General features: G+C 35.6%; 2 protein-coding genes and 1 long non-coding RNA gene across 22 annotated transcripts in view; 2 read left to right on the forward strand and 1 right to left on the reverse strand.

The window, feature by feature from the left end:
- Positions 1-4,782, forward strand: part of LOC126916526 (cytochrome b5 reductase 4) — a 29,083-nt gene extending 24,301 nt beyond the window's left edge. For 12 of the 13 annotated variants that reach the window (XM_050722394.1, XM_050722393.1, XM_050722406.1 and 9 more), the window contains 8 exons: positions 263-363; positions 460-622; positions 1,849-2,111; positions 2,187-2,409; positions 2,994-3,288; positions 3,795-3,881; positions 3,945-4,103; positions 4,264-4,782. In XM_050722394.1, coding sequence (XP_050578351.1) covers positions 263-363; positions 460-622; positions 1,849-2,111; positions 2,187-2,409; positions 2,994-3,288; positions 3,795-3,881; positions 3,945-4,103; positions 4,264-4,318 — 1,346 coding nt within the window. In that variant the 3' untranslated portion in view covers positions 4,319-4,782. The other variant, XM_050722395.1, reaches the window with a different exon arrangement.
- A 1,085-nt stretch (positions 4,783-5,867) lies between these two features.
- LOC126916537 (uncharacterized) lies at positions 5,868-6,537 on the reverse strand. Its single transcript, XR_007710645.1, has 2 exons — positions 6,450-6,537; positions 5,868-6,363 (listed from the first exon to the last, which is right to left on the reverse strand). It is a non-coding gene; the product is annotated as an uncharacterized LOC126916537 (long non-coding RNA).
- Positions 6,538-21,889: 15,352 nt separating this feature from the next.
- Positions 21,890-23,764, forward strand: part of LOC126916525 (monocarboxylate transporter 10-like) — a 335,858-nt gene continuing 333,983 nt past the window's right edge. For all 8 annotated transcript variants that reach the window (XM_050722383.1, XM_050722387.1, XM_050722386.1 and 5 more), the window contains exon 1: positions 21,890-22,061. The gene's annotated coding sequence lies outside the window, so the exon portion shown is untranslated. The remainder of the gene's footprint in view (positions 22,062-23,764) is intronic.

Raw genomic sequence — 23,764 nt, forward strand, 5'->3', positions numbered from 1 at the left:
TTATTGGACGAGATTGCTCGTTGTTGAAACTGTCAAATATATTTAAAATGATAAATTAGTATACAGATAATATACTAACCGATTCGCTAAGGCAGCTAATTAGATCGCTGATAATTCGTTGATAACTGGTTGATAACTGATCGACAATCGACTGTAAATTCCGCAATCGTTTAGTTGCTAATCCACATGATAGTATCACTGAAATAGCAAATAATTAATAGCAACTCGATAATAAAACCAGTTTTTTTAATTAATTCCGCAGGGATCGTTTTCAACGTGACACGTTACATGGACTTCCATCCAGGAGGAGTCAACGAATTAATGAGAGGCGTTGGGAAAGATGCCACGAAGCTTTTCGAAAACGTAAGTGCAACGATATCCGACTATCCATCGGATCAACGGTACGATCTATCGTTGATCGACGATTATTTTTACGTACCCATAGATCATTCGTTGCAGGTGCACGCTTGGGTCAACTATCAGAGCATTCTTCAGAAATGCGTGGTCGGAAGGCTGAGCCGTGGCTCGGTGAGCGGTACCACGTCGTCGCCGACGGAAAATCCTGTCTCGAGTACGAGCAATTGTTCGTCGGCGACGTTGAACCTGATAACAAGTTGCACAAGTGAGTAACTAACGCGACATCGATCCTGCCCGCTTGTGTCTCGCCGATGGTGATAAAAGGAACGAGCGTCAGGGAAACCTTGATGGCTCTTTTCATGGAAAATTGTGAATGCAAAGGAAACGAAAAAATATGTGTATACATATATATGTATTATGGCTTTTAAAGTGGCTTCATGCCGTTTATAGAAAAATTGAAATGTTAAAGTAGTTGAATGCAAACTATGTTTGTGGGCGGTTGGAAAGGATGTACGCACCTAGATGCAGAGACTTGCGGGTCTGTGTTAAGAGAAAGATATCAAGATTTTGGTATACTCTATAAAAATGATTATCTTTATTGGAATGTTTATTCAATTTTCAAGGATGAATTATTATATTATGATTGAGAAATAAATAGAATTGATGGAAATTTGTGATTATTTAATATAAAAAATTTATTATCAAAATCATTTGGTCAATATAGAAACACAAATTTGTTTAATTATTCAAGGATAATTGTTTTGATAATCCATGTTCATCTGTATTTATTGTTAGTTACGTTTATCACACTGTATTTTGTTAATTTGAAACAAAATTGTCGTGAGTGAGCTTTGAACAGACGCGAGCGTTCATCGTATGTAAATATTATATTTGCATTTACTATACTTGTCTCTTTCTGTGACAGAAGACCCGAACGAGTTCTTAGCAATCTTCAGGTTGTTAAGAATCATTTTATATTAGGGTATGTACTTGGAGTGAATGTTCGGATACGGAAGGCTATATTTTGTTGGAATTTTTGGATTAGTAGGTGAGTTTATAGCGAACGTTAACTCTTTAAACATGGACCATGTGGTTTAGTTACATTGGACAATTTTACATAACACGCTCCGTTACATATTTCGTGTTATACGAGAAAGTGGACAAAGTGTTCGTCCTTTGACGATTAAAGATTCATATTCTCGTCTTAAAATTAAAATTGAGATCTCGTTTTCAATATACTCTTCGACAAATTGAGGAAGTACTAAAGTCTTCTTTAATTTCAACATTTATACATAGACAAATGATGAATTGTGTAGCGAACGAATTGTTAATAAATTATCGTAGGAAATAGTGCGAAGGAAGGTTTTGAAAAAAGAAGAGAATAAATAGAAACCGTTATTATGCAAGGGATGTTGGAAGAAGTGTAGCCAAGTTTGATTGATCGACAAGAAATGGACAACAAGAGAATAATTAGAACGTATTGATTTTCAGCTCATAGTGTTAGCCAAGAAAACGTATCAGACGCTAGTTCATTGAATATAAAAATGGACTGGAGGCAAACATCCGACTCGCTCACATTGTCTTATCAAACGACACGTTATTATCCTGGCTTGTGCTATCAATTAAGTAGGATAAACGACTCGAAATTGATGTACAAATTAGTTTTCGCGAGCGGCTCAATAACGCACGAGTTGGAATTAACAGCAGAGATACAATGGCCACCGGTCTGCATCAAAAATTTCGAAACGAGAGAGGTAATGTAACTGAAAAGCTGTTGTTTAATTAATTAAAAATTTAAGATATTAATTTCTACTTTCTGCGTTATGTAGATCACTTTTACGTTTATGAAGCAAAAGCAAGAGTTATGGAAATCTTACGGTGAGCAAATGGTATGCAGGGAGATGAATAGGGATAATCGAACGTACAGAGAATACCAAGTACTTACGAACAAACCGCTTTCTAAGTTAGTTCATCTGTTAGTCGTGCGAGCAAAAGACTTCTTGCAAATTGTACCTATTGGCAGGCACGTAGAAGCCATGCTGAACGTCATGGGTGAATATCATCCTTTTTCTTTTCGCTATTTAAAATCCCTAATTCATTGATCGACTAATTAAGGGAATTTAAACACGTAATTAAAATGGCACGGTAATTCTCATAACAGCTACAGAAGCCACGATCCAAACGAGTATCTTTGAATCATTCTTCTTCTATTTATCCGAACTGTAATAGTTTCTGTATTATTAATATCAAAGACGTTCAAAGTATTTTCATCGAAGAGATTGCTTTACCCTTCGAGTAACTTGAAAATTTCTACAAAATTAATTATTCGCGTCATTCTTCGCAGTAACTATTTTTGTAGCCAACTTATCTTACCGAAATGTAAAATGTTTTATCGAAATAGAATCTTGCAACATTCTTTCATTTTTATATTGGTTCGTACAATCATATTCGTTGTAAGAGCGCATCCATCGATGAAATAATCATCGACTTAACTCGCTAATCTACTAATTCTGTGTCGTCTACGTTATACAATATTTAACAAACTATAGTAAAGGTTTAGCCAATTCCGTCTTTGCATGATTGATAAAAAGTTCTCGAAGAAAGTATGCAGGAAACTATGAGATACTTCGTTTTAGGGACGGAAGTATCGCGATTGTACACGCCTGTCCCACCGTGCCTTCATCCGGACGACATGGCGCCAAACTATAAGTCTGATTGCCTGTGTTTCATGATCAAGAAGTACCCGAATGGCGCTTTGAGTCCGTCCATAACCGCTCTTCAGATTGGCGAGACCCTCCGTTTGAGCAATGCTTTAGGTGACTTCACAGTAGAATCCTGTGATGGCTATTCTATCAATCATATGATCGCTGGTGGCACCGGTTTGACAGCGATGCTTGGCATCATTCAGCGAGCTTTGGCCAGACGCAGTGTGTCAGTATCTTTTTATCTACAGGGCTTCTAAAAATCTAGTTTCCCGAACGTACTTTCTGAAGACATGTTACATGACAAGAAATGATAATATTTCTTGCAAATCTGTCATTTGTTAGAGATTTTGCGACTATGAAATGGCCATTTCGTTCAAAGTAATACCGAATTGCTTTTTTACTTTTAGTTGAATTTTAGTTAGGAGAAATTTAGCAGGAAGCTTATCAGTAGCAATAGCGTACGTTTCAGTGGTTTAGGATCTAAAACATAGCATAATAAGATTCCAAGAGTACAGAAAATATGCAAAAGAATATTATTATAATACGAAAGTAAGTTTAGTAAACCACTTATGAAAGAAAGTCTAAATGTTGATATTTGGCTTCCTGAATTTTGATAACGTTAGTAACGTTAGTTAGAGTGTGATTAAGCTTTCCAGTTAATAGATGAGATGTAGTTATAGATGTATAATCCTTGCGCATGTGTTTAATTTAATAATTTATGGAATGCTGCAGAAAGACCATAAACTTACTCAACTTCAACAAGGATGAAGATAACATGTTTTACGTGAAGGAACTGGAAAAGGCTAGCGCAGACAACAAGTGGGTAGATCTTTCTGGATTTGTCTTTTCATTCCCTTCAAATGGAACATCTGTACGTTGCAGATTAAAAGTTACACATATCCTTTCACAAGCCGGAGATGCGTGGACAGGCAGACGCGGCACGTTATCTGATGATTTATTACAGGAACTAGTTGGAACAAGTAATCCTGATGCATTCGTTTATACGTGCGGGCCTCAAGAATTCATACAGTTAGCAAAGAAGTAAGAATAAGGACGGTTTACCATTCTAATTTCGAATTATCTCTGGCTATGATATTTAAAATGTGCAAAAATTTCATAAAATAAGAGGAAAGCATGAAGCATAGGTCGAATAACGTTTGTCTTTAATTTACTTTTTATTAATTGCGTGTATGTTTTTCAGTTCACTTCAAAAACTCAATTGGAAGCCGTTCCAAATGTACGAATTCGACGATTAGCTGTACTCATCGAAAGCGTACTCTCTCTCTTTTGATACCAAACGTTGGAACATTGGCAAACGTGTGGAAACAGTTACGTGTCGTACCGTCGAATTTTTAAAAAGAACCTTTTGGATACTTTTATTCCTATTTCCGCCCACAATCTCAGATTCGTGCGTGTAAGTTTATCAGGGAATCGAGTGGTAAATATGTAATAAGAAAAAAAAAAAAAATGTTCGGAGAAATAGAATTTTTTTTGTAGAAGTATTTTTTATGATATTTCGTTTCATAAAATTTTTCTATGAAATTTATATTTAATTTTTTACTGAAAGATGTAAAATTTCGTTTCAAGGAATAGTAGATCTTTCCATTTTTAATATTACTGTCAGAATTAATTTAGAAGGTAATTATATAAACATTAATTATCTATTGTGTATTATCTGTTAAAGATTGTGTATCTATATAAAATATTGCAGCAAAGTTAATTACGATTTTGTTTCTTCCGTGAAATTGTGTCTTCCGTTTCAATAATTCACTCGGTTTGACCGCAATACGCAAAAGCAAATACCTGTATATTTGTACTTACTATAAGTAAGTAGACGCGCATACTTTGTACCATATCTACAAATTTCGAAAAAAAAAAAGAACAAGAAAAGAAAAAAAGAAACAATAGGAGTAAGGGTCACGGATGAAAGTCTTTGAAATGTACGGGCGAGCCATAGATGTAATTCCTATATGGTAACAAATTATTTTTACAAACGTCGTCTTTTAATCTATCATCCAGAGAGTTGTATTTTGAACAATTTATCGGGGAACATTAACAAGTATTTTCGATCATGGTGCTATTTCTTAAAACGAACCGAAACAAACATCTCACAACCATAATTTTTAAATTCCCAGTCTGCATTTTATATAGAAATATTTTAATCAGATTTTTATCTCCACATAATAAACTGCAGTCCCCTGTGTCTATCGAATTAGAATCCCTTGCGAGATTCGAATATTTTTTACTTATTGTTAGTAATAAATTAAATAAATTAAATAGTTGACAGGCTTTCTACAAAAAAGCTATATATGTATAACTTTTATTACACAAAATGATAAATTGAGTAAATCGTGACGAGAATTTTAATCCTAAAATTTGAATATTATCTACGTTTGAATTAATAATTACAATTCTTAATAAATCTTCTACGTGGAGTACCATTTGCATATGTTTATAGATATTTTCTTTAGGAAGTTGTTCAGTTGTTGGACAGTTTGGACAATCAAAAATAATTTGTTTATTTATCCTGCACAGTATGCATACGATACAATATATCGTTTGACGAGTGGAATAATTTGCGTACGTAGTTCTAATTCGATAGCCAGGTACTGTACAAGTGATTAAAGCATCATGTTGGGCCCTTTCCTTTGGAAATAAAACACGTGCCAGACAGGGGCCTTAGAACTCTGGGTGAAAACTCTAGAATCGTTACCAATAAAATGGCCTAATCACAGAAACGTTTTAAAATTAACAGCATAACGCAAAAGTACCAGTACCATAGTTCTTCGATTTTTCATAAAACCGAAGAAGAATTACGATAAGTACGTGGATTGGAAAGATGGATAAGATCGAAGAACTTCTGCAAGTAATTTTTACCGATCACGTATTTTCAGATTCGAGCGTGTACGATTGTTTCGTTCGAAGTTGGCCGTGTTTGAAAGAGGAAAGTATAGTGTCTCGTAGTTTGTTGAACGACACGGGTAGTTTTATTCAAAATATACTCGAGTACGGACCATTTTCTGCATTTACGTACATGTTAAATACGCCTATGTGTATGTATATGTGTGTATGTACATAGTTGTTACCAGAAATAAATGAATATTTGATGGCTCCTTGTCTTGTCGTGTTCCTCTTTTCTCTTCATATTTTTCTCCGTTTTCTTTTATCCTTTGAAACTTCTGTCATAGCTTCAGCAGTCTTTCTACTTGGCAGACGAACAGAGGGATACCATGTTCTTTTATCTCTGGAAGTTCTACGACAGCTTTCTTTGTCTTTTCATTCAGAAATTGAACTGACGAATCTGTTGGTATTTGAAGATTTGAACGTAGGAAATTTAATTTTAAGTGCAACTCGACGTCATAAAAATTCAATGTGAATAAATTTTACCTTAAATAATGATAGATAAGATTTCAGCAATTTTAGAATTTACCATATATTTATTATATCTTAGAGAATTCACGGTGGAAGGAAGAGTCTTCAAATTTCTGCAAATTCTACTATTGTGAATTCTACTTCAATTATATAAATTGGTTGCTCCTCGACATTTTCGCATAAACGAAATTCTACTATCCTATAACACTCCAGAAATTGTATATTTAACACGACTCCCTCGCTATTAATTATCACCTCTGCATCCAAATTCATTTGATGCTCTAATTGTTTCAAATAATAAAGTACCAATAATTCTATTAAACATAAACATCAGCAGATTGATCTACCACCAAAAGCAAAATATAATTGACATTATCACCATGAATGTACTCAAAAGAATTGATGCACACGAAAAACGTGAAAAGAATACCATTTTTATTAACAAAAGAGTGAAATAATTACTTAACGGATATGTTAGGCAAAGAGTATCATTTTTGCATTTCATAAAAATGTATATTTTATATTAACCGAGTATCATTTTCCAAGAGATCCATTTCATAAAAATGTATATTTTATATTAACCATAAGTAAAATAAATACCTGAAAAGAATATCATTTTTATATAATTTATACTGTACTTTGCGTTGAACAAAAGTAGAACAAATACTTCTAGAAATAAATATTAAAGATAGTTCAATATCAAGATAGTAGATAAATGTGGGTGTAGACGTGGGAGAGAGGAATTAAACAATTTTCCAAAATTCGTCCTCGCATCTGGCCAAGCCTTTCCACACTCCAATTGTAATTTACAATAACATGTCTTGCATAAAGCAAAGAGTGTTCATTATTGATCGTGCAAAGTTTCTCGCTGCAACGTGACGTAACTACATCGGCGAACGAGTGAAACTTTTTGGCCACAAAAAATGTGTCGCGGCTGATTTTTGGCTTCCAAAGCACCTGACCTTGGAAAGTCGCACTGCGAATTTCTCGCACGAAATATCGATGTTCGTGGTCGGAAGCCTACCTCGTGCTTGCCAAGCACATTCTCCCGTTTGTAGGATCGATCAATCTTGGAGAAGAAATTCTGGATAACGAAATTTTTAATTATTTGACAAACTGGCGGTAGAAAGTTCGGTAGAAAGCATAGAAATTATTATTCTCTTCTCCGATGATTGTCTTCCCAATTATAATTATTAAATATAATTATTAACTATAACATAAACTATAATTATTCCCAAATTTCTGGCTCTTCGGCAGGTAGGCAGAAAAATACAAGAAAAGAACGGCAACACATCCAAACCAGCTGACTGTTGAAGCGAGCAAAACTCTCATAGAAAAAAGACTAAAAAGAAGACACCCCATTGACCTCACTAAAGAAATAAAATAGTCAAACTCAAAGATGGTATCCCACTGGGGGTAGCCATCCACATTTTATTTAGCAATTAAGTTAGAAAAATTTACCAAATGTCCAGCTGAACAAAATTGTAAATTACAAATTAAAAAAAATTTTTTTAACTCGAAAAGAAGATTGGTATCTATTTGATTTTCGTATGAAATTATAACAAATTGTTCTTACCATTAGAGTGCTACGGGCGCAAGCTATCGGTGTGGACTAAGGACACATATATGCGTTTTCTATAAGTGCCCGGCATGGACTAAGGACGCATGTATGCGTTTGTCAATTTTTCCGAACACCTACGCAGAAGTAATACTATTACGTTTGTGTGAGATAAATATAAATGCATTGCTTAGTAACGGCAGTAAACAAACGCCAATAATGCCTCGTTATAACAGTTGTCTACCTGTTTCGCGGACAGTCGCATCTAATTATCAAGAAGAAAATGTGTTGTTCGTGTGAAAAGTAAGAGAATGCAGAAAATGCGATGCCGGATTATGTATCGATAATTGTTTTGAAATTTTGCACACACAAATGAATTATCAACTTGTGTTATATTTACTAAATTTAGTTTCCTAGTTTATTGTTTTCTAGTTTATTATAAATTTCAATGTTTATAATAAATAATTAATACTAAAAAATAACGCTCTTGAATCATTTAATCTCGTGCAAAAGAATTACTATAACTTATTACGATTTGCGCCTTGAATAGTCAATCAATAGAGTTCGGTCTAACGAAAAAGTGTTCCGTCCACAGCGATCGTCAACGCTAGCCGCGCGCCGTCTGTACGGACCGCATAGGCCGCGAGTATTCAGCACTCTAAGGGTTAAGCTATAAAAATTATAATTAAAGTGAAGAAGAGAAATTCCGGTGTTTCCAGTGTCAAGTCTCTTAGTAGAGATTATCCTTCAACAACTAGAATCAAACATACGATAATCACTTATTAAACACGACATAGTACCATACCAGAAAAATTGACTTACAATTCTCAATGAGAATTGATTGTAAAATTCATTCAAATAAAAAAAGTCTCTCAGTGTTTTTAGTTGTCTTCTTTTAATAGAAACATTTTTAATTGGCTTTTTGATTAAATTCTCTCATGTCATCTTAAGGATATCAAACATTGGACCATTCAAATCGAAGGATATTATGGTTCTTCGATGTTCAACTATACTTATTATCAAACGAGACAGATAACTTTAGAAAATATGGTGAAATATCCGAAAAGAATATTGTATGAATTGTATATTTAAAAATAATTCTTTCTGAAAATGACATTTTATAAAAAAAAAAAAGTAGCACACATTCTGCGCGATTGTAACATATTTTCAGAAGAAAAGTTACGTGACGCGAGTCATATAAAACTCGTGCACAGATAGTCTATTGTTTTTGTTGCTTTCGACGATTCAGTTAAATATAATTCCTGTGTATGTTTGTCGTAATAAATCGCGGATGACGTGGGAAATACTAACTTTTTTCGAGGTCGGTATTTTAGAACGTGAGACACGAAATCCCATATAGTGTCATGCCCATCCTGTCTTTAAATCAATGAGGATAACGTAATTATCAACATGATAGTTAATGGAAGGTGATTAGCTAAAAGGCCTATTAAACATGGTTTTGGAATAATGTTGCACCGTAGAGGATGCCATAACGTAGAATGACATAAATCTAACAACTGAAGGAACTTCATTGTCACGAGAATTGAAATAGTGTCGCCACTTTGTCAAATCATTTTCTTCTTTTTTAACTTTCAAACAGAAGAATTCGTTGCATGTTCGACGACTAAAATCGACGAAATTAATGCAACTGGAAATCTAATTTTCTTCTGTTCCCATAAAATAAATATTTCAATTAATTAACATTTTTACTTAATTGTTAGTTCTCATTCCATAGGAATTTAACACGACATATAATATAACAGAATTTCCAAGTATCTGTCGTGATAATACGCTTGAACATGATCGTCAGTATATTATTATAGGAATATTAGTCATTTTACCTTTAATTTAAATTTCATTTCATTTAATCTCTCAATGAATTAGCTCAAATTTCCAGCTTTAACGGGAAACAGGAGTATTTCCCCTTGTTCTCGGAATAGAATATTTATCCTACTTCGACATGCTTCAAATAATAGATTGTACTTTAAACATTATTTTTCAGGTATAACAAGAGTATACTCGAGAGAAATATCAGAAAAACAGACTCTGATATTTGTAGTATTAAGCGATCGATTGCAGCTAATAAAACAGGGCTGGTATTTACTGGTTGGTTTTATCCGATGGAAACGAGCACAATGAAGTAAAAGCAAGTTCAAAGCTTCGACGGAACATCAACCGGTCTCATCCCCTTTCTTCGGAACCGATCGAAGCTTGGCGAAATTTCGTACCAACCTATCGGTTAAGAAAAAAGGGAAAACAAACATAGAAATAGATCGGAGTTTCCGATCGATTTTTGGCTGCATGCCTGGCGTCTCACATGGACCTTCTGAAGGCTGAACATTTTTTTAACGATGCGACAAAAATGAGAAAGAACTGCTAAGAAATATTAATTGAATTAATGAACCTTTTACTTTGCCTTTTTTGTTGAGTCTTTTTTTTGGAAATTTACGGAATTTTTACTTTTTTCGTATCAAAGTGCTTTGTTCCAATACTATATTATTCTACGAACCTCCCCCCATTTTTTTTTTAAATTTCCGATACGAATGGATTTTTTATTTGATAAAAACCGTTTCGAGAAATATTTGATTTGATACTCTCTGGTTTTCCAGAGATTAAAAACAGAATGCCGTTTCAATACACATTTTTCGGCAATTGCTCACACCATTTGAATATTGATCACTGCAAATAAAGAATAATATGTGTGAAATATTCTTTTAAGAACTTTACGTGGTAGATGAATTTCATTTAAGCGATATCCTTCTTAATAATTTTATAAAATTACTCAATTATTCTATTACGCTCCATATTCTATTATAAATTGTTAAGATTAATTTTGCATTATTTTTCCTGCAATTTTAAAATAAAGTAAGAGAATTTCCTCATATCACGCACTTTAAGAATAGAAAATTTGGAGGAAATTATCAATTGTTTTCTGATTTAGAGATTAACAATTTCCGAGATGTATTGGGTTGGCAACTAAGTGATTGCGGATTTTGTCAATACCACCTAATGACAAAATCCGCAATTACTTAGTTGCCAACTCAATAATTATTTCCGAGATCATAAATGAATTATATTAATGTTCAAAGTTTAGATCGTTTATTTCCCTGTTTTCCATCTGTCGTCTAAACAGCAACCGACATGTTACCGCCTCAAAAGAGTAATTAAACTCAAAGTGGAACCTACAACTTCACGGATGAAACTCATGGTCGGAGTTTCCGGATGCAAAACTAAGGGAATCGTGCAAAAAACACTCGTTAGTCCCTAAGCTCACCTATACAATACCGCAAAGATCCATAATTTCCGAACTCTGAAACTCTATTCTAAACAATTTGCAAACTTAAAGAAACCTAAAGCCTGAAGCAATAAATCAAACGTTAAAAATAGGTGCAGTAGTGTTTCCATCGTTACATCAATACTGTAGTATCGTGAGGAAAAAACCTGGTTAGAAACTAAGTAAAACAAGGTCGCCTGTCCTTCGGTTATTAGTTTACATAGAAAAAGCCTGTGTGACCAAAGTCACCTAGTTCTTGCAAAGGGTTAGCAGGATTGGAATTAGAGAAAAGGAAAAATAGCGCTAATGGAGGGGAACGATTCGAATGCAAGGGGCGATTAATCGAAAAGTGAGAGTGGGTCGAGAGGTCAGAATTAATCGAGGAGCCGAAGAGTAGAGTTGTTAGTAGAGTGGAGTTGCGTGAGTAGCCAAATTAGAATAAGATTGTTACTATTAGTTCCATATTAAACAACCATCGTTTTCTGTCTCATTAAAATCTGTATAACTAACTTAAAATAAAATGAATAGTATCAAAGAAATTGTATACCTAATATTTCCGCGATACTACGATACATTTCTTATGTTTCAGGAAATTAGGCAAAAAAATTGCGACAAATGTTGCATTTCTGTCTCTGTATTTTATATTTCCAACATAAAACAGTTTTAACTTCATTAACATTTATCTTTATTTATTTTCACATAGTCCGTGTCTTTCGAATTTGCAGGAAATTCCGTTTTTACGATATACGTATATTCCGATATTTACCTTTTACTTGAACTCTTTGAATTTCGCTTCAAAATCTACATTTTCCACTTCGCAAACGGCGATACGTAAAATGTAAATCTTTCACTTCATAAACTATAAACATACGTTTGTGATATAAAAGGGTGTCCTGAATTAGAATGTTCTAAAACAGCGTTTTTTTTGCGATTTTTTTTGAAGGGAAAGAAAGAAATGAAATTATTGAATTTTGAAGTATGGCTTTATATATATTTAACGAACATAAAAAAATTTTGTTTAAAGTAAAGGCATAAAAGTAAGCCTATTTCATGGGCGTCTTGTCGTTACAGTCCTCAATCAAATTTTTTTTAGAAAGGAAAGAAAGAAATGAAGTTATTGAAATTTGAGGTATGATTTTGTTTATAGTTAACGAATGCGAACAAATTTTTTTTTAAATAAAAAAGAAATTATAACAGATTTTTAAGCCTATTTTATGGACGTCTTGTCGCTGCAGTCTTCAATCGGCGGCAAAGATCCACCTCGTAACTCTTAACTGAAACAAAAAACCAAAAAAGGATTAAATTACTATATATTTTTCTTCTGGATGAACTAAACAAAGGCGGAAAAAAGATTTTTTTTAAACAATTGTTATAGCACCTTAAGTTTATTTTTTTTTACATTTTTCTTCAAACCCACCAATATTTTTAATTTCACATTTTTTCTGCAATTGTTTAGTTCACCCAGAAGAAAAATATATAATAATTTAATCCTTTTTTGGTTTTTTGTTTCAGTCAAGGATTACGAGGTTGATCTTTCTCGCCTATTGAAGAGTGCAGCGACAAGACGTCCATAAAATAGGCTTAGAAATCTGTTATAATTTCTTTTTTATTTAAAAAAAAATTTGTTTGTATTCGTTAATTATAAATAAAACCATATCTCAAAATTCAATAACTTCATTTCTTTCTTTTCCTTCTAAAGGAAATCACAAAAAACGCTGTTTTAGAACATTCCAATTCAGGACACCCCCATGAAGCAACCATAAACATGCACAGCGAGAGAGAAACCAAAAATGTTGCACTTTTCTATTCACCTGTAGCAAAGTGACATCGTCGAAAACCATATCTGATGTTACAATAAAATGTTGGAGTATCGACTCGAACATCAGGCGACAAAATCTCACGAAATTTAACTTAACCCGGGTTCCCTGGTTCCACTGACAATCGAAATTCCATGCTTTTCTATCGAAAATTCTATAAATTTCGTCCGAATGCAGGCGTTTAATCGTGCGAGAAGGCCAAGCAGAGAACGGCGATGAAAACCACGTTGAAAGGAAATTCTGCTGCAACGGTTAGAGGAGAACGTTAAAAGCGGGATTTCCTCGAGAAACCAACGTTGCGACGATCGATGGGATTTCTATCCCATAATAGAAACTAGGGAAGAAACCGCGAAGCATAATGGCCACGGATTTTTCGAATGGACGATACGCGAGCGCGTACTTTGTGCGAAACTTTTCTTTGTTCGTTGCTGCAAGGGCATTCATCGAACCGCTATCGTCCGTGGAACGAACGGTGCTTCGCTGAAATTGTGACTTTCCACGACACGCCAACGACTTGCCTCACAAAAGCCAACTTCTCCGTGAAGTCGTGTTTTGAACCATCTATAACTTGTTTCATAGCGTAGGAAGCATTTGTTTTCTGCAACTCGATCGAAAGGTTACATTCTTTTTTGCGTAGCAAGGGAAATACGTAAGAAGAAATACCATAAAAAAATTTCACAGTAATCAAAATTAATTTTGTTTATTGCAACGCCGACGTGTTCAGTATGTAGACGATTTGTAATGAAAACTCTCATTCAATTATCATGCGGATCGAAGGAGTTTCTAATTTGAGACACGTAATACCAAAGATACCCAGAAAAGGGCAAATAAATTTTCCTATCACTTTCTCATTCAATACAAGGAAAGAACGGCAACACATTCAAACCAGCTGGCTGTTGAAATGAGTAAAACTTTCGTAGAAAGAAGTCTGAGGAGAAAACACCCCACTGACCTCACTAAAGAAATAAAATAGTCAAACCCGAACATGGTATCCCACTGGGAGTAGCCATCCACATGTTATTTAGCAATTAAGTTAGAAAAATTTATCAAATGTCCAGCTGGATAAATTGTAAGGTACAAATTAAACAAAAAAAAGCTTTCTCGTTCGATTTTAACTCTTTGAGAATTTTTGATAATTTTCAGAAATGTCGCTTCGTATTTGTTGCTTTCTGGCGAGTCGAAGTACACGATATTATAATCCGAAAATAAGAAAATCACGCTCAAGTTGAAATTCTTTATCACTGAAAATAAGAACTTGCGTAGAACTTGCAAGAATCCTCGGTCTGCTGATAGTCGTACACGTTTACGTACTAGCGAATATGTCGATCTAAAAATCGTATGACGAGATTGCAAATTTCTATATCGATCGATAAGGAAATGTAACAGCCTTATCAAGATATCGGGGTTCAGCACGAACGAGCCGAGTCTACCGTCGATATCGTTTTCTTCGAGCGCGCAATTAATCGTTCTCGATGGCCGCAATATCCGAGCATTTAATTGGTGGCCCACGAGCCACGAATTCAGGCCGACTCGGGCGATTGTTCGCCCTGCAATGGTTAAAACATAATGATATTTGCTCGGCGATTAATCGCCGACTGGCCCGTTTCTCGAACAATGTTTCCGAAGGGAACGCGCTGAACGAACAATGCACGGCCACGCAGAAAATGGACGTATTGTTCGATACCAGTATTCTTCCATGCAGCGATCAACATGCTGATGACTTGTCACGTGGCAAGAAGCTTTCGTCCTTTCGATCGATTTCGCATCTAATAATTGAATTTCAACGAGTAATTCCGCGTTAACGCCGGGCTAGCATCATATGGAGAGAAACATGATAATTGTCTCTAAATATATGGTACGTAGATAATTGTAATTGTGGCGGCATTCCACTATGGAACTTTCCGACAGCTTCGCGACACAAAGCGCTATACCATCAAAGCGTAAGGCCGACATGCCCAATGTACTGTCACGTAAAATAAAATAAAAAGAAGAAATCGCAGATGAAAATAAAAAAGAGAGAATTTATTTCCTAACACTTGGGCTTACACTAACGACAGTTTATTTCCGAACTCCAGCCGTGACTTTCCAAGACTGAAGCTCTTACAACTTGACTTTCGATCGGATCCGTTTATTTTTCCTTTGTCATACCTCAGTATTCCCACTATCCACGCGTTTGTTAGGCGTCCACGCACGCCTTCTTCTCGAACATTCGGCGGAAGGACCGTTGGGATATTGATGACTCATTAGGCATTTCGCTTTGGTGATATACATTGTCGTCGAGTGCCGCAGCATCATCGTAGATAAATCTAAACAACTGAAATCAAAACTAAAAAGATTCTACTGGCTCATTGGTAGTCGCTCCAACTTAAACATGCAGAGTAAAACAATGCTATTTAAAGCCATATTAAAACCTGTTTGGACCTATGGGATTCAACGATGCTTAATGCTCCAATTCCAAACGAAGAGTCAGTCAGATATCTGAGCATGACTGTGGACAGAAGAACGACATGGAAACGGCACATCGTAGATAAATCTAAACAACTGAAATCAAAACTAAAAAGATTCTACTGGCTCGTTGGTAGACGCTCCAACTTAAACATGCAGAGTAAAACAATGCTATCTAAAGCCATGAAGTGGTATGTCGTGATAGGTGTAGAAGGAATGCTCAGGTGTTTCAACAAAAAACGTTTATTAACTCAACAACTGACGTCCAATAACAACAAGCAACAAACAACAATTAACAATTAACAGTTAGCACGCTTGGTAACGATCAGTGCTTAACGCAGGTTATAGGAAGTAGAACGCTCGTATTACCTAATCCTTCGCACTTCGCAGCTCGGGGTAGACTGAATCTCTTTGATTCAAAAAGCCACGCTGATTCCTTTCTTTGTTAGCCATCGATATCGCGCGCGTTTGTTTAGAATCCCGCGACGACTGCCACGTGTGCGGTCTCCCGGAAATTCGGCGAAGGAGCCGTAGGGATATCGATGACACCTAAGGCTCGTCGGCATAGCGCTTTTAAGATAAAGCGCCTCGTGCCGCGAAACCGTTGGAAATTTCCGAGGTCGAGTGTCGCCACAGCCATATTAAAACCTGTTTGGATCTATGGGATCCAACTATGGGGAACAACGAGTAATTCCAACATAGAAATTCTCCAACGATTCCAATCAAAAACTCTAAGATTCTTAATAGACGCACTTTGGTATGTTACCAAGGAAACAATACATCGCGACCTTAAGATACCCACAGTTAAAGAAGAAATATGCAAATTCAGCAATAGAAATAACATAAGAGTTAACGAACACCAAAACCTATTAGTTACATAATTACTTGAAACGACGGATCAGATCCGCAGGCTAAAAAGACATTACCCTTTAGATTTAAGCATTAGATTCAACTAGAATCAAACATACTATAAACTCTTATAATCCAAATTACAGTACCACGCCAAAATAATTTACTGATAATTCTCAATGAGAATTGATTGTAAATAGTGTACCAAATAAAAAAAAAGAAAAAGAGTGTCGCCACATCTTTATCTCCGTCATCACCCCATCGGTTTTGAAATGTGCCGGTCGCGACAGTACCATCGATATCCCTGCGGTCCTTTCGCCGAATATTCGGAAGAATGCATACGCTGCAACCGTCGCGGACTTCTAACAAATGCGCGCCTGGTAGGGATATCGAGGGGCAACAAAGAAATGAATCGGCGTGGTTTTGAACCAAAAAGATTCATTCTGCCCTGAGCTAGGAAGTGCGAAGGATTAAGCGAAGCAAACATAGAGACACGAGTAGTCGACTCTCGATAGCCAGTATTAAGCGTTGTTTGTTAATCGTTAACCGATGTTAATCGTTGATTGTTGTTAATCGTTAATCGTTATTTGTTGTTAATTGTCAAAAGTTTAATAAACGTTATTGTTAAAAATCAGGAGTATTTCTTGTGTGCGCAATCACGACATATACCACCTCACTGTATTTCGCAGTGACACGAATTTTCAATCATTAGCGTACGTGTGTCTACGTGGTAATTAATACGCTATCTCGAGGACTGAATTTACCATGGAGCAGAAGAAGGTAAGATTGAACAGAGGATCGGTCGGTGCGACGAGATACTTCAAGATGCAACCCAGTACAGTGCCATAAATCAACGTATCCCGACATAAACATCGAGACGCGCAACAATTTTCATAATCCGATTACATTGTTCCATTGCTGTGAATTTATTTTGCTCTTGATGCACGTGTGTAGGTATACGACGTAAACGTTCTAGGGGTTCAAGAAGTGGAATGAAAATAGACAAGTATACGTATAAAACATAATCTTTAAGTTTTTCAAGTAAAATATTATAGGATTTATTTGTTCAGAAATATTAGAAATTAGAGTTTCCAATGATTTCTATCCTATATGACAAGTTCATTGATAGATGGATCTATTTCATCATTAGGTGGTAATGACAAAATCCCTTAGTTGCCAACCTAATATTTACAATGGATTAAACACGAAACGATGGTTATTTAACGTAAACTAAATACAATAATGTGATATAACTAGGACAACTAAATTGATAATTCACAACTCACAACTAATAGCTTAGAACTCATAACAACTCAGCAACTCAACTCTCCACTCCTCACGACTCGACTTTTAATTCGCAACTCCTCACAACTCGACTCTTAGTTAACGACTGACTATTAATTCGTCTTTCTCTCTTAAACATCCTTTTGTCTTTTCTCATACCCCCACCACGAATGTTTTTCGTAATCATCACGATCATGTACGCCTTCTTCCGTGTAGCTTTTCGACTGAAAGAGCGACGACGTATTGATAGACCGCTTGGCCCATTGAAGTTTCCCGACCCTTTCCACCTGTCGGTACTTAGGTTTTCTCGCAACATTGTTTATAGTCTTTTTTTTATTTGGTAGACTTTTTACAATCAATTCTCATTGAGAATTGTAAGTAAATTAATTTGGCGTGGTACTGTAACTTAGGTTACGAGAGTTTATAGTACGTTTGATTCTAGTTGAATCTAACGCTTCAATCTAAAGCGTGTATTGTCCTTTTAGTCTGCGGAATTGTTTATAGTTCACCCGATATTTCTTAGGCAATCTGTCCACGATCATTAGATTCAGCTAGAATCAAACATGCGATGATCACTAATTATTCACGTTATAATACCACGCTAGAATAATTTACTTATAATTCTCAATGAGAATTGATTGTAAAATTCTTCCAAATAAAAAGAAAAAATCTGTCCACGATACTATTGAGTTGGCAACTAAGTTTTTCTTGTCAATACCACCTATTAACAAAATCTGCAATCACTTAATTGCCAATCCAGTACACCATTATGCGAATGGTGGAAGGAAACGTGGGTTCTTTGTATCATTACTATGAATTTGTTCTAGGAGAGCTCATTACGGAGTCAATAGATTAGACCTACGTTACGTAAACTATTTTTGTCGTCTTTTTTACAGTACTAATTGCGTTAGGTATGTTTTATAGAGATCATTTCGTTGGATAGGAAGGAACATTTATTTTCTAAAAAATCTTTAATTTTATTTTCACGAAAGCCAGTATCGTTATGATCGTGTACATATTTTCTGAACAATCGTATAAAATAAGAAATTTGAAATCGATCAGTTTGACGAACAGATAGTTACGATATTTAGAGCTTTTCTCGGAGAGATGTGAACGAACGTTGAGCGTTGTGAAGCACTTAAGGGGATGGTTTCGTTCTTATTAATATTCCGGTCTTGTTTGTTGATGAAACTTTACAAGTTACTGCTGCTAATGTAATTTCTTGCGCGTTAACGATAAGTTTGATAAGAAGGAAAGTCGATCGGCGCAAGTGAACCTTACAAATTACGAGTCAGCGCTGTCGCAGCTTCCATGGATATCGTTAAATAATTATGATCGAAACGGTACGATCAAAGAATATTGGCGAAAGAAACTTTTAAATTCACGTGAAATTTGAAATTTCAGGTATTTCCAGGTTGCAGCAATGCGTTTTACGTATATTTCGTTGAAACGAGCGCCGACAGTGTATAATGTTGAACACGAGCGACGATGAATTCTACAATTTTGAAAAATGATACGCGCAACGCGGCCCAGTTTCGCGTAGAATTCATCTCCTATCAGGTTGAAACTTTCGATATGAGTCTGATGACGAACGAAATTCTCGTTCGTACGAGAACCGCTCTCGATTCCAATGGAAACTACATGCAAGCGTCGGTAACATTTGAAATTCACAAGTACGCACTGAACTCGATACCGGGATATTCCTAATTGCGCCACTTTTCCAAACAAAACTACTCTACTTAGTAGCGATTTGATTTTCATCAAACCATGCACGTCCATCGAATCGATCGTTCGTCTAATTAGGGGATAAACACGAAGGCCACAAAACGTGAATAGCAATTCCGATGGGTGAAATATACCGCAGATGGATTAATAAAATATAACGATTTTAATATGAATGTTATAAAATATACGAGCTGAAGAACATGATAACTCACGTTCTTCATTCGAAATTTTATTGTCGATTCATCATTTATTGTCGTATCGAAACTATCTTTTCAGTTGATTTCGTGATCAAATATATATTTATTTATATATATTTATATATTAAATATATATTTTGCGAACCACTTGAACATTTAAAAAATATTCGTAATGTTAGTCACGTAAACTAATTCCTCGTTTCTTCCAACTATTATTATTATTTTATTTATTTTTCGGCTTCACTTAGCCTGAGAAAAGGCCTTGGTTTACATAATTCCAACTCTCGCTTCATATTTCGTTTCCTTCAAATATTTCATATTGAGGTATTTCTATTTTTTCGCCAAGTGATATGAAATTGAGAAAATCAATAAAAATGGATTTACTTCTAATAAGAAGAGAATGAAAATACGAGTTTCGGGAAGAAAGAACGAGATTATGTGTGAAAAAGTTTATATTATTAACCCTTTGCGCTCGGAATTTTATTTCAATTTCGTTATCAGCAGCTCCCAACGCTTTTAAGTGTTTTATTTGAAATTTACTTTAACTAAAATATAATACAATTTAAATAAATAAAGGAAGAAAGAAATCCACTTAAATACCAGTTTTATTCACACTATTGTTGTACTTTGTAATTTTTAAGGGTATGATATATCTTGAAACAATTTCCAGGATGCAATCCTGGTTTTCTTTCGCGCGTAGCACAAAAGAGATGGGACTGAAAGAATGTCGAGTGGGACTCGATAAAGCAGCTACTGAGATAAAAACTGATATCGAGTCACACTCGACATAGGAGTGCAAAAGGTTAAATGGTAATTAGTATTAATTAATAATGACAAGTGTAACAAACAACTTTTGTAAGGCAGTTTCAATCCCAAGTGAGATATTCCACCGTTTCCAGTTAAATGGAACACCTGTGTACATAAATGAAACTATTTAAATTAGATTGGGCAGAAGATGGTAATTTAGTGTAACATTATTCGAAATTTATAACTGGTCTTCAGGTATAAACTTGTCGATGCATAAAAATGAGAGGCTTTAACGTAATAGCGTTTCATGGCTATAAAATTTTTATACCGTGAAATTTATGAATAGTTTTCAGAAACGAACTAGACAACGCATAAAAATGAATCAAGTATACCGCAGGCTGATTAGTAATGATTTCAATACAAATATAATTTTTCCTACCAAATACTTTTTATTAGACCAACACGTTAATTAAAAAAATTACAAAATTAATTCTCGCTAAGTCCAGAACCACCCAGGAAGAAACTCTCAGAAACCAACCACTTCTAATTCCTAATTTTAAAAATATAACTTCCCGTCACATTCTTTCCTCGATCGTCGCCCATTAGATCACATGAATTAAAGAATCACAAAATCGATTCCCACCAATCATAAAACCACTCTAAAAGAAGCTCTAAATAAAAAATCATCCACGTTCGATTGCTAATTCCAAAGGTCTAACTCACCTGCCACATTCTTTCACCAATCGTCACCTTAATGATGCCACAAGAACTAGAAAATGCTACTAAAACCTTAAAAACACACCAAAGGAAGCTCTAAATAAAAAATCATGCACGTTCGGTTGCTAATTCCAAAGGTCTAACTCACCTGCCACATTCTTCCATCAATCGTCCCCTTCATCATACCACAAGAATTAGAAAGTCCAAAAAATTAGAAATCCATTGCCACTAATTCCGAAACCATTCCGAAAGGGGCTGAAAAATCAATTCCTCCATTACCTTGCTTCCTGGATGCCATCCAGGACTAATTAAAAGAACAAAAAAGGATTCCCCACTAGTCTTCGAATCAGCCAGAAAGAAACTTCGAAAAATCTTCCATTTCCAGCTTCAAATTCCAAGAACCTAAACCCCTGCCACATTCTTCCCCGAAATGTTGCTGAACGATCAAGACCACGCAACTCGAAGAATCACGAAATCAATTCCCGGTAACCTTAAGACCACCGCAAAAATAGCGTTCCTGCACAGTCTAGCCGACGATCTCGAAAAACCTTACCCCATCTCTATACGTTTCTCTTAATTATTTCTCACGAAAGCCACCCACGCGCGGATTCAAAGCCACGATCAGAGCGTCACCTCTGCGTACTTTTCCTTCGAATCCACCCCCGCGTAATCCCACGCAGCATTGAATACGTCCAACAAAGAGGGAGATGGGGAGGGGGTTGACCGAGAGAGGGTGTTGTCGGTGAAATAAGAGGGAATCGCGCGTGCACGCTGGAAGAGGCTGAAAGAGCGGGACACGTCGACGAACGAAGGGGTGGAAAGGGCAGGGATGCTGTGGGCAGAGAGCGGTTTCAGTCGCGCGACGGCTTTCGCCCAGGCCAGTCGATCGAGCTCCTCTCCACAGGAAGAGCATCTCGCGCTGCACACCATGAGATCATCGGGAGATTGCGTCGATCCAACGGCTCGCGACTCGCGACGTACGCCATCGATGTGATCGCGACCAGTGCGCATTCGGTTGGTGTCTCCGATTTCAGCAATTTGATCGAAAGTTTCTCTTCTATCGAAAATATTTCATTCGAATGGAAAAAAGAGCAGTGGTCAATCCAAGTTGGTATTCTGGCTTGTCGTGGCTGGGTGATACTTGGGTGCCCGCAACCACCTGTGCTAGACAGCCTTCGGTTCTCTCGGTTAAATAATTTGTGTCGCGCGGTTCACGAAGTTCCGAGTCGAAGGTCTTTTTTCTTTGATTCTTCCGAAGCAGGTGATGTTTGTAATTAGATATTCTTTTTCAGATCGGATGTTTTTCAGGGGGATGCGTGGGACGAGTTTTTCTCGCTAAGGCTGGCGCAAGGGGATAAATGAATTTTCGCGCTTTTTCTTTGGTATTCTTTCGTTATGAGTGATACCAGAGCGCCTGTGATTAGTTATTTTCGATGCATTAGACGTTTTTTGGGGGTTGTACGGGACGATGAGTTTGACGTTCGTTGCTTGAGATTCTTCGTTGAAGGTAACGCACGAGGTAGATAAATTTTGCCGTTTTATCCTCAAGATTCCTTTGTAACAGGCGATGTTACAATGCATGTAATTAGTCACTTTTTATGGTTATTCTGCTGTTACATGGAATTATGAAATTCGCCGTTTTGTTCAAGAATCTTTTCTAACGAATGACACTAGGCTTCCTACGACGAAATATTTTTGATAAATTGTTCTATTTGGAATAATAAAGCTTGCAATTCGATATTTACGATACTTTCGTGGTAGATGACGCTTGACTAGGGTGTTTTCCTGGTGTTGCACGAAATTACGAAATTCGTTGTTCGTCTCTCAAGTTTCTTTTCCAACGGATAATAGTACAATTCCAAGGATTAATTATTTTGCATATGTTCAAAATTCTTATTATCTTATGTTGAATAACGCAAGAAAAAAAATTTGCTAAAAATCGTTTAGTCGCTTTTAAAAAAGAAGTCATTAAAATGCCGATAAAAATTGCAAATAATCTTTTAAATATGACTTTGAATTTTTTATTTCATAGTTCCTATCTCTTTCTTCTCTTACGCTGCAGAATAAAATTTCGTGTTTCTTGTTTAACATTTTTCATAGATATACATATTTTTGATAGATTTACTTTACGTTGAATAATAAATGTCGGCGTTGTTTAATGGTCTTCTATAATGAGATATCAAAAATGCTGATGCTCGATAATTTCTTTCGGTATAATGGTGTTACGTGACACGATGCAGCTTGCCATTCAACTTTTAATATTCTTCTGCAATGTGTGACAGTAGGCTACATATAATCCCTTAATCTCGATAGCTCGGGCTTCCTTTGCTGAACGTAGAGCGATGGAGTTTGACGTTTGTCATTTACTATCCTTCTCTGAAGAAATACAACGAGCCACTTACCTTTATCCTCGATTTCCTACGTCAAAGAGCATAACAGAATAGAATTTATCGTTCGTTCTTTAATATTACAAGCAGGAAGATCTTGCAATTATTAAAAATATACCGAGGTCTTTATTTCTGTCGTATATGTTTAATTTTAATCATCTATGTATATTTATCATCTGTGTATAATATATTTGGATACTTTAGATTCACAATTAACATTTTATCGAATGTTTTTTAATTCTGTAAGATATACATAGCATTTTATTTAGCATTCTACACTGATTGATTCCTATTTAAATAAACTTCTCTCCAAACTTACTGATTAATTCA

Source organism: Bombus affinis, chromosome 5 (genome assembly GCF_024516045.1).
Source record: "Bombus affinis isolate iyBomAffi1 chromosome 5, iyBomAffi1.2, whole genome shotgun sequence".
Taxonomy (NCBI): Eukaryota; Metazoa; Arthropoda; class Insecta; order Hymenoptera; family Apidae; genus Bombus; species Bombus affinis.